General features: G+C 53.6%; 1 protein-coding gene across 25 annotated transcripts in view; it reads left to right on the top strand.

The window, feature by feature from the left end:
- Positions 1–5,752: 5,752 nt before the first annotated feature.
- The window catches only part of OTOF (otoferlin), a 108,691-nt gene continuing 103,179 nt past the window's right edge, over positions 5,753–11,264 (top strand). For 11 of the 25 annotated variants that reach the window (XM_052809657.1, XM_052809655.1, XM_052809653.1 and 8 more), the window contains exon 1: positions 5,753–5,997. In XM_052809657.1, the coding sequence (XP_052665617.1) occupies positions 5,919–5,997 (79 nt within the window). In that variant the 5' untranslated portion in view covers positions 5,753–5,918. The remainder of the gene's footprint in view (positions 5,998–11,264) is intronic. The other 14 variants (XM_052809661.1, XM_052809665.1, XM_052809664.1 and 11 more) reach the window with 3 other exon arrangements.

The raw sequence follows: 11,264 nt of genomic DNA, 5'->3' as shown, positions 1-11,264 counted from the left end.
GAGTAGTGGGCTCTGTTCCTGCCCCAGGAGGGCAACCAGGGACCTGTCCTGGAAAGGCTTTGGGAAGGGTCAGTTGCCTATAAAGAACCAATGTAAAAAAAATAATTGCACACAGAGATCTGCATGTTCTAGTAAAATAATCCTTGCTTGTAAGGGGCACTGGAAGGTGTGGGAATTGGAGGGGCTGTTCTTGATTTGTATTTAAGCTCTGAGGTATTTTAAATAAAATTAAAAAAAATAGCAGGAAAGAAAAAGAGAAGGAAAGAAAATAGAAATCCAGGGGCTTTCAGCACCCACCTCATGCTAGGACATTACAGTGCCAGCTCTGGAGAAGGTCTCCCAGCCGCTTTCTCTCCCAGCTGGGTTGTGAAGCAGAGGCGTGTGTTGGTCTCACCAGGTTATGCAGCCTCAGGTTTCAGCATTTCCAAAAGCCACGTGCCATTGCTTCCCTCGAGGATGGATCCGCTGGGGAGTCGATGGGCTGCTCCCAGGTCAAGCTGTGCATCCCCGTGAGCTGGACCCCACGGCTCAGTGGTCGAGCTGGCCAGGCTTCTGCTGCCATCTTCTCTAGCTCCCAGTGAGATGTGGATTCAGCCACCGTGGGACTGGGGAGAAACTGGTGGGGTGGGATCCATCGCTGGGAGTTTGCTACAGGCGTGGGAGACCTCATGCAGAAAACCGCTGCGTGTCCTTACAGCTGGCTCCTCTCTGAGAGGAGAGATGAGGTAATCTCGGTTTGCTAATTGCACTGAATTCAAGAAAATGGGAAACCCCCCATGTGAGAATTAAAAATAATAATAATAATAAAAAAATCCACTCATTGAGAGCTGCTGCATTGCTACAGCTGCTGAGTAACAAGTACAGCTCTGGCATTTAAGAAGGAATGAGAAGGTTGTCTGGCTCCCTGTGGGCTTGTGACCCGGCATCCGCACGGCTTTCCAATCTGTCTCGGAGGATACAATGGGAAGATAAGAAAGTAAACAGAAAATGATGCAAAAGGCCAGACGGATTTACCAAAAGTCAGTCCTGCTAGACTGACTATATTGCTTTCTTTGAAAGCAAGGGCTCTCCTTGTTATTCATCCTCCAAGGCTCTAGCTCAGTCCTTGTCACTGGGGCAAAGGGGCAGCATCAGCACAAGGAAGAGCAGGGCCAAAAAAAAGTGAGTCCAATGGGAAATGAAGAAATGCACATTGCTGTCCCTCAGGGCAGGGAGGCTCTGGCACTGCTGCCTGCACCTGCGGGCCCTGGGCTTGGTCTGAGGAACACCTGCATTGCAGGAGAAAGGGGTTTTTCTGCTCCTTTTTCGTGGTGCCTTCAGCTACAGCCTCTTTGCCACCCAGCCAGGGCTCCCCTCCGGGCTGATGCTGATGGAAAAGCTGGTTTGGTCGCTGCTCCTGTTCTGCAGGACTTGGGACTTTAGCTGCCGATGGGAAAGAGGACCACCATAGCCACCAGTGACCTCGGCAGAGAGTGGACCCAGCGTGGGAATCTGCAGAGCGAAGTGCTGCAGGCTTTGACAAGTAAATAAAGCAGCCTGGAGGAAAGGGCAGGGAATATTTCTTTTAGCAAAATCACCCACTGGAAAATGAAATCCTCTCCCTCCTCGCACAGAGCTGCTGCATGTCCCGGCTCAAGAGCTCTCTGGTAAGGGTATTTTCTACATCTGAAAGGAGCCCATCAGCCAGAGCTGCACGATTGCTCTCTGCTTCCTCACTCCACCCTCTGCGGCATTGCCCTGCCAGCACCGCTGCCATACTAACGCGCTGCCCCCAAAGCACACTGTCCCCAAATCCTGCTGTCCCCAAAGCCTGCTGCCTGCAGCCGGCTTCATTTGCCCCTTCGCCGGGCTCTGCCCGGCGCTGCCTGCATCTTCCCGGGAGCGAGGAGAGCAGCAGCGGGATGCAATGCAATCTGCTGGGACACCTGATGGCTGTGCCTCCAGCACAGGACCATCTCCCTGCCCACGTCTGGCAGGAGAAGACCCCCCAGTTATTGCTGATTTCACTAAAACACCAAATTCCTGCTCGGCAGGACTCAAGAAGCATCACCGTGCCGGTCTGCAGATGCAAGGAAAGGGGATGGGTCAGGCACCCATTAAGGTTTTCTAGCAACTGGAAGAAAATTTGGAGCGGATTATTCGGCACATTTATTGCGGGTATGTTACTGGAAGGAGAACTGCCTTCTTCAGGCTGTGTTGCCGCAGCCTGGATCCGCTCAGGCTAGCGGGCTCCTGGGGATTTTACGCAGCAGCCTGGATGGCAAGAGAAGAGAAACATAACACAGGAAAATATACAGCTCTGTATAGGCACTCACACTCTTACACAATATATTAGCATCCCCCATTAGCATTTAAACATCACTCAAAGCCTGTCCCAGAGATTCCAGTTGATGAAAGGGGCCAAAATCAGCCCCCAAGTGTGATGTCTTTGTCCGACTCTCAGGCAACACAAAAAAAATGGGAAAAGAAAAATACAACAACTTTCTGTAATTAATATAGAGGATTTTAGTGGTTTGACAAATGGGGAGGCTGATATGATTTTTCCAAGCCTGGGAAGAGAAGAGCTGGAAAAAAATAGAGAAAAAGAGTTAAGAAGAGAAAATTTCATTAATTTTGGACTTAACGTTCCGTAGCATCATAAGACTATTGCTTCAGCATGTGCAATTGGATTTATTTCAACGGGATCCTGGTGCTGTGGGAGGTGTACGCGGAAGGACTAGTTAGGGCCTGATTCTGCCATGGCAAGAAGTGCCTTCCCCCTTGCCTTTGGTGTAAAGCCATAGTAAATAAGAGCAATCATCAGTGATTCAGAGGTGGGTGTGTAATTTTAATCACATGCAGCAATGTGAAAATTGCAGAGACATTGTGAAAAACTGGAATTAATGTTTAAAAAAGGCATTTTCTCATCTTGCTCAGTTAGTCACAGGCAGGCCTCTTTAGCTCTCAGGCTGGAGAGAACATTTTTAACACACCATACTTTGACAGTCCTTATGTTTTGTTGACTTTGTTGCCGTTGGGTTCCCACATTGCTCCTGCTCATCTTCATTATCCAATTTACGAGTATAATGGGTGGATAAATCACCAGGGGGGCAAGTGTAGATCCTCCACCGTCCAGAAGAGCATTGAGCTCTAGAGGTCTCTTCAGCTATGAGAGGATAAACTTTGCTGAGTTGTAGCATCCCAAGAGGATGCTTATGTCCAGCAGCCAAAGGGCAGTAGTTTCTTGCGCTGCTTTCAGCGACTACAGGCACCAGATTGCAGTCAGATTTAATGCACCGTATTAAAGACCCATGTGCATATCGTCTTCTGTCTTAATTTCTTCTTTCTCGCTTTGCTGTGTCTCTTTAAGTCTGGGAGTAAAACTATGGGTTACCACTCCCCAAGAGCCTTCCACGCGTGCTTTTACAGCAGGAACAGTTAAATCATGTCTGGGATTTCATATAAAATAAAATCAGGAAAAAAGAAGTCACGGTCCTTATCAGGTCCTTCAGGCTGGTGTTTTCATGGTGGCCATCCAGCATAAGGAATTATTAGGAAAAATTTTTTTATTAGGAAAAATTTTTTTACTGAGAGGGTTGTCAAACATTGGAATGGGCTGCCCAGGGAAGTGGTTGAGTCACCATCCCTGGAGATATTCAAAAAGCGAGTGGACGGGGTACTCCAGGGCATGGTTTAGGGGGCATGGTTAATGGTTGGACTCGATGATCTTGAAGGTCTTTTCCAACTGAAATGATTCTATGATTCTATGCTTCTATGATTCTATAACCTAACTGCATGCTGCAGCTCTAAGCGATCCCTCCTACTGCCTCTTGTAATGAATATCTTCAGCCAACACCCCTTCCACTGGATTTTTTTACTTAGTTATCTACTTTCTAATATTGAGTAAGAGGTTTAAAATTAACTACATGATGTAGAAGGTGTTTTCTGTGGTACTTGTGCTTTTAGGGCAATGTGGGTTGCTCTGAAGATGCCTCCTAGAAACACTGGTGTAATTTGCTTGCTCTCGAATCGAGTGAATTGGAGAAGCGGAGCTGGGGGCGATGAAGGTGAGGCCATCTTCTGCCACAAAAGATGAGCAGTATTTGGCTGAGGGGTTTCACGTGGCTGTTACGTCCCACTAGAGCTGCTGCCTTCACCACTACCTCCTCCCTCCGTGCTGCAGCACTCTCCCCTCCGGGCCATGCTGCCAGGAGGTAATTATGAACATAATGAGAAACGGCCCACACTGTTAACCTCCACAAGTTTTGTCACTCTCATGCACTTATGAATGAGCATAACGATCTTTTCTGCTGGCAGGAGGACAGCAATCCAGACTCACTTACAGAACCTGACGTGGTAGATGGAAACAAATGTCTTATTTCCAGTGTTTTATTACCCATTTGTGAAGGTTTCATCCTCACTTCTCTCTCTCTGATGATTCTGAAGGTCTCCTGGGTTCACGTTTCACCACAGATGGATTTTTCCTGGAAGTGCCCAAGCAGGAAAGGCAGATGTGTGAGTCTCAAAGACCCTTGTGTCTATGTTCTTCCTCTTCCCAAACATGTGTGTTAGTTGTCTTCCCTGAAATAAAGGACAAGTTTAAGACCCCAGGAAAGGTGTTCATGAGCAAACCTACAGGCAAGACCCGCTCCAAACTGAGCCTGCAAGCCCGGATTGTAAAGCTATCACTTATGTCTGGAAATTCCACTTAATCCTGTTGAGGTTCAGCCTAGCACACGGCAAACGCAGAGCGGAGCGCGGAGCACGCTGCAGCTCGGATAAGCGCGCAGCAGAGCGCGGCACTGCCGACGTTTAGGCAGCGGCTCTTCCAGGCTGGGATGCCACAGGTCCGCGGTGTGCCGACGCTGCCTGCGCTGCCCAGGACCTTCCTGCACCCAGCAACGCTACCAGATGTGTCCCATTCTCTGGTCCAAACTTGTTCATGGTCCAGCTGAAGGGCTGTGATCTAGTGGCCCTGCTGCCATAGCCGTGGGCTGCGCAGGGTGGTCTTAGCTCTGCATCCCACCACTGCTGGCTGTCACAGAGGTGGGGGGGGACATGGATAATAGCCCACCCATCTCTTGCACCTGACCCCAGGAGATGCTGATGACAGTGCGGGATCCCTGTGCTGCTGGCCCTTGGTGGTCCCAGGCGGGGGGGGCTGCACATGGTCTTGTCCCAGAGGCTCCAGCGCACCCAAGGAACCCTGCCTCAGTTTCCTCACTCACAATCATCTCCTGCAAGCGGAGGGGGAAGTTCCCTGCAGAGTCCCATCGCTCCCCCCAACCACCCACTTTCCCAGGGGAAGGGAAGGAAAAGGAAGGGAAGGGATGGGAAGGGGAAGGGAAGGGAAGGGAAGGGAAGGGAAGGATGAGGGAAGGGAAGGGAAGGGAAGGATGAGGGAAGGGAAGGGAAGGGAAGGATGAGGGAAGGGAAGGGAAGGGAAGGGAAGGGAAGGATGAGGGAAGGGAAGGGAAGGGAAGGGAAGGATGAGGGAAGGGAAGGGAAGGGAAGGATGAGGGAAGGGAAGGGAAGGGAAGGGAAGGGAAGGGAAGGGAAGGGAAGGGAAGGGAAGGATGAGGGAAGGGAAGGGAAGGGAAGGGAAGGGAAGGGAAGGGAAGGGAAGGGAAGGGAAGGGAAGGGAAGGGAAGGGAAGGGAAGGGAAGGGAAGGGAAGGGAAGGGAAGGGAAGGGAAGGGAAGGGAAGGGAAGGGAAGGGAAGGGAGAGGGGAGGGCGGGCGGTGCCGCTGCTGAATAATTCAGCGCTGGGGGGGGGGAACACCGCCCCGCGGCTCCGCGCACCGCCCCGCGCTTCGGAGCGCAGCTGGGAGCGCGGCACCGCGCATCGCACCGCGGCACCGGGCACCGCACCGCGGCCAGCCGGCACCGCTCCGCACCGCTCCGCACCGCTCCGCACCGCTCCGCGCCCGGCCGCGCACCATGGCTCTGCTGCTGCAGCTCCGCACCGTCTCCGGCCTCCGCGGCAAAGCCGACCGCATCGCCAAAGCGGCTTTCCGAGGTAGCTGGGGGGGGGGGGGGGTGCCGGGGGGGTTGTCCCGGGATGGGTTGTTCCCTGCCGCCGCTACTCCCTGCCTCAGTTTCCCCACCGCGGCCGTTGCTTGGGTTGGGAAGGGGGGACGCGAGCCTGCCGGCTTTAAGGGCTGCGCACCCCTCCTTGTCTGGGGCATGAGCCCCCCCACCGCCACCAGAGCTGCTCTCCTGGCGTCTCCCCGCCTGCTGGCACCCAGCCTGGGACACTGCAGCCCCCACGTTACCTCCCCCGCGGGCAGCCCCTGGGGAGGGGGGTTCAGCCAGGGCAAAGTAGGTGAAGTCCCAGGGTGACACACACCCCCCCCCCCCCAGGAGCGGGACCGTGCCCCCGCTGGAGGGAACTGGGCTCCTGCCGTAGGGTCAAGGGCTTGGTGATGAAGCTGTGCCACCAAGAAAGTGTCACTGGAAGGGCCAGGAGGAGAACTTGCCTAGTGCCGGGACCCGACGTGTGCCTGGATTTCTTCTAAGGATGCTGCGGCTTTGGTTTTTCTGCTCAGATCCACGCCAGCTCCAAAGCTTTCTAAGGGAAGCTTGCAAAAGGAGCAAAAACTCTCTGGGGGTGCATACCCTCAGCAGCAGCCAAACCTTTTCCAAGTCCCTGAGGGCATGGGGAAGGCTCTGCGTGAGCTCGCTGCATGGTGCCGGATCCATCCTCCAGCGTGTGGGAGCCCACCGGCAGGCAGAGGCGGGCGTGGGATGGTTTGACAGCACCAGGAATCAGGAATAGCAATCCCTTCTCTTGGCAAACGTGCCGCGGGAGAGCGGGGAAGCAGGTATTTTCATGACCTCCAAGCCAGGCCAGCCAGCACTGCCTGAAATGGCCTTCCCTGCATTGCCTTAATGACCATAGTGTCATTAAAAAGGTGTAATTATCCCCTTATTTCCCTGTCCCGGCCTCCCAGCATCAGCGCAGGGGCAATTAAATAACCTCTGCAGGAACAGATCATATCCCCGGCTGACGGTGAAGCCTGGAGCCATCCCAGCCCTAAGCCACCCCCCGGCAAACCCCCACCGCCTCCCCTGGCAGTGGAGAGGGGTGACCTGCAGGAGAGCCAAAGGCCACTGCGAGTTTTCCCAGTGAGCCCCGGGAGGACCCATGTTTCCAGTCCTGAGTGTGCCTGGCCCCTAGCCTGGGACGCAATCCCTGTAGGATGTGCAGGAACCGTCCCTGCTTCGACATCTTTACTTAAGAGCCACTGTGAGACCCTGCGGTCCAACCGATGGGCAATGGGAATGACACCCACTTCGAGATGCTTTGAGATCAGCGCTGTGCCTGCTGTGCTCCTGCTGCACCCCCCCGTCTCGTGCTCCTGCCAGTTCCCTTGTCAGAGCCCTTACGGGACACCAGGGCATTTCTCCAGGCCCCCCCATGATCCCATCTCCACCGTCCTCCTAGGCGTGAGCTGGCTCCCGCGTGGCGCAGGATCACCATCGCTGTCACGCTGTCCAGGGAGGACGACACTAAACTTCACAGCTGTGTTTCCTTCCCCGGTGCTGAGCTGTGAGGAGCTGAGCTCCTTGTGGACATTTCTTTCCCAAGGAAGAAATTTGGCGTCATCTTCGAGGACAGTTGGGTCAGGGTTCGGAATTCTTTTTCCTGATAGTTTGCTGCAACCGATTTCTGTGCAAAGAGCAGGTTTAGTCTCACGCTTTGAATGTAGCAGGCATCACCGATACCTGCAGGCAGGGATCCCTCTTCCCCTACTCGTCCTGGGCAGACGCAGAGCTCGTGATGCGGCCACCCGATGCTGCTGTCTTCTGCAAGCTCGGTCCTAGAGGAGAGGCTCCCAGTAATGAGACCCAGCAGGGCTGGATCCTGAGATCATGGCTAGAAAAATCCTACTGCTAAAAGGGAGGTCGAGGTGGGTTAGGAAGTGATCCCATGTGTGGCTGGGTCAGTGAAGGCAGCAGGCAGGTGGGTTAGGACTGACCCATCCCTCAGATAGGATGGTGGATGGAGAGGGGTTTGGTCTTGTTCCCTGCTCATGCCACCCGGTGTGTGTCCAAAGCTGCAGCAAGCCTTGCCTGTACAGGGAACAGCAGTTTAACACCTTATGTTAACATTTAGCTCCAAAGCCTATCTACATCTTACCCAAATTCCTTGTCCCATAAGGGGAACAAGTGGAGACAGCTCCATGTCTGCCCTGCAGACAGGGAAGTCCAGGGGCAGATCCCCTGGGTACCTCTTTGACACATAGCAGCATCGTTTTTAGGTTGTGGGAGCGCACTGAGCCTGGGATGCCAGCTAACACAAGACATGAATCAGGGACAGGACCTTGTTCTGGATGAAGGGACCAGAATTATCATACCATGAGGATACATAAACAGTATCTTTCTGACTTTTAACAGTTGTAGTAATAGTAAGATAGGAGTTCTCACATGCTCTCGGTCTTTTCTTGATGTGCTTGGTGGTACTTGTGAGGATTGGTTCATGCCAGGTTGCTAATTGCTTTGGATGAGGTAGGGCCAGGTCCTGCAGGTGCCTGGGCTGGACCCTGACCTGCACCGCTGGGTTTTGGCGCTGGGTTTCAGCAGGTAGCTCCTGACACCCATCTCTGAAGATGCACAGCACTGCGTTGCATTACCTTCTGCAAGAAGGCTTTCCTGCCTCCAGGGTGTTTAGCAGGTGGCCTTGGGGCTGTTGTACTGACGGGTGCGTAAGCACATCCCGGAGCTGGGAACAGGGTCTGCTCCCCGCTGGGTCCCACACTGGAGGTGGCCATGAAGCGTCCCAGCACTGCGTGTGGTTGGTGCAGAGCTCCTCCAGTGGCTCAGGCAATGCTTTGCTGTCCCCTTGCCCCATGAGAATTTGGGAATCATGGGCAGCAGAGTCATGGCATGGCAAGATCGATGCTGCTGTGAAGCTGCGTCATTTGTCCTGTTGGCTCCCTCATCCTCTCCGACCAACTCTTGAAATCCCTGGCTGTACTTTTGCTGTTTGATTAAAATGATGCTGCACCATGATCCGCATCCAGGCTGGCCATGGCTCTTCCCTCCAAGCAGGGCCCATCCAAACTGCCCCAGGGCTGCCCAGCCCCGGGCTAACCCCTGCCCTGGGATGGGATGGGGCCAGGCACGATGGCCTGGACCCTCAGAGCCAGACCCAGGAGAACATCCCGCTGTGGACGGTTGGGTTTTGGTGCCAAGCTCTCTAGAGGGAAGAGTCTCCTGCCTTTCCCCGGTGACTCTAGAGGGAGCTTTAGACCCCTTTAGCATGGAGTGAGGTGACCTCCACCAGTCTGGCATCCCTCGGTGCTCCTCACAGCAACTCACAGGTTGAGTGTTGTGCTGATACTCCTCAGTACCCTGGTTTTCCTGGAGTTACTGAGCGTTGCAAGGAGGGATGCTCTTCGCTAGTCAAGCTGCCATCCAGCCTTCTCCCTCTCCTCACCCACCGGCAGCACAGCCTGGGGCGTTTGGGCAGAGCTCCCCGAGTGGGTGTTTGCTCGTTCAGCCACAAGTATCTATTATTGCACAAAAAGAAGTTAAAGAAAGAGTTTGACTCCAGTGTGACAGGCTGCCATGTGCGTTTCTGCAGGTGGGCAGTGCTCTGAAATGCTGCTTGACTTCCGCTCAGGTGGGAGATGAATAAATCACAACCTTGATAAAAGCATTCCTGAGAAAAGGGCTGAGACTGACAGCTGTGTGGGATGGCTATGGAATAATGCTGCTTCTCTTCTCCCAGGGATCCCAGCACTCCTGGCAGCCCCTGTGAGCCGTAGCTGCACTATTTGCATTTTGCAAATAGGAGAAACTGAGGCACAGGCAGGAGCTCCCAGTTCTGGACCCATGGGAGCAGCCAGGGAGAGATGCCAGGTTATCCAGCTCCTAGTCTGGAAGTGGAAGGGAGAGGTAGCCAAAATCCACTCCCACCCCTGAGCATCGGGGACTCATCTCCCACCATGGTGCTGGATTTGACTCACCAAACTCCCAGGGGACACTCGTACCCTGGGAGGTTGCGGGTGGGGGGAGTGACAAACAAGATCCCTTGCCTTTATGACCCTCCCAGTTATTCATAGGAGATTTGGGGCTGGTTTTGAACTTCAGTGTCTTGTAAGGTACCCATCACTCCACAGCAGCCGCCCTGTGCATGCTCCAGGCTGGCTGAAAAGGGCTCCAAAGCCCCAACTCCATTGCCATTGCAGCTCTCCAGTTCTCCACCTCTTTCCTTTGCAGGTGAAACTCAGCTAGGGGTGACTTTGGGATTTTCTGCAAATACTTGCTCTTCAGGCTGGCTGCAGGGGAAGAGCAGAAAAATGGTGAATTTTCTTCAGCCTGCCCACTTTTGGGGGTGCTTGCTCCTGTTCCCCAGTGGGGTCTGAGCTCGTACAGGGTCACTTGCCCATAGCAAAGTTTTCACTCTTAGACCAACCTAATTGCATTTGCAAAGGAGGGAACTTCTGCCCCAGTGCAATTAGAGTGCTTGTCAGCTAATTGATCACAGATGGAGTTATAAAGAGCTTCTTGGCGAGGCTTTCTCTCTGGATTAGTGTGTGTAAATGAGGGAGATCATTCATGGATACCTCCTGGAGCACCACTAGGCACCAGTGGGTAATGATACTGCTGTAATGAAACATCACCATGATGCTCACTGGACTGGGAGAGGATGGGGCAGGGGGGGTCCCACCGTGTTGGCTTGTCTTAAGTCGTGCTCTTCGGAGAAATATTTTGGGTGGCAAATTGTCCCCCTTGGAGTGCCTTCTCCCAGATACTGTTTCTTATGTGTGTTCACTTACAGCCGAGTCACCCCCTGACCCGTGCACGTCCCCTCATTAGTTTGGTCCCGTATCTACGTGAGGGTGCTCTGCAGCTTCCCCTTGAGCTCACACCACAGCTGAGATGCTGGCTGTGCCTCTGGCACACGGTGCCTTTCCCGTCACCTGGGAGGCTGGGGGGGTCCTAGAATCATAGAATCATGGAATGGTTTGGGTGGGAAGGGACCTTTCAAGGTCCATCTAGTCCAACCCCCTGCCATGGGGTTCATGGCTTCAACCAGATCAGGTTGCTCAGAGCCCCGTCCAACCTGACCTTGAATGGTTCCAGGGATGGGGCAGCGACCACCTCTCTGGGCAACCTGGGCCAGTGTCTCACTACCCTCAGCGTAAAACATGTCTTCCTTATATCTAGTCTGAATCTCCCCTCTTTTAGTTTAAAACCATTACCTCTTGTCCTATCACTACAGGCCCTTGTAAAAAGTCTGTCCCCATCTTTCCTATAAGCCCCCTTTAGGTACTG

Source organism: Harpia harpyja, chromosome 15, assembly GCF_026419915.1.
Source record: "Harpia harpyja isolate bHarHar1 chromosome 15, bHarHar1 primary haplotype, whole genome shotgun sequence".
In the NCBI taxonomy this organism is placed as follows: Eukaryota; Metazoa; Chordata; class Aves; order Accipitriformes; family Accipitridae; genus Harpia; species Harpia harpyja.
Note: the sequence above shows the minus strand (reverse complement) of the source record. Positions and strands in the feature narration are given on the sequence as shown.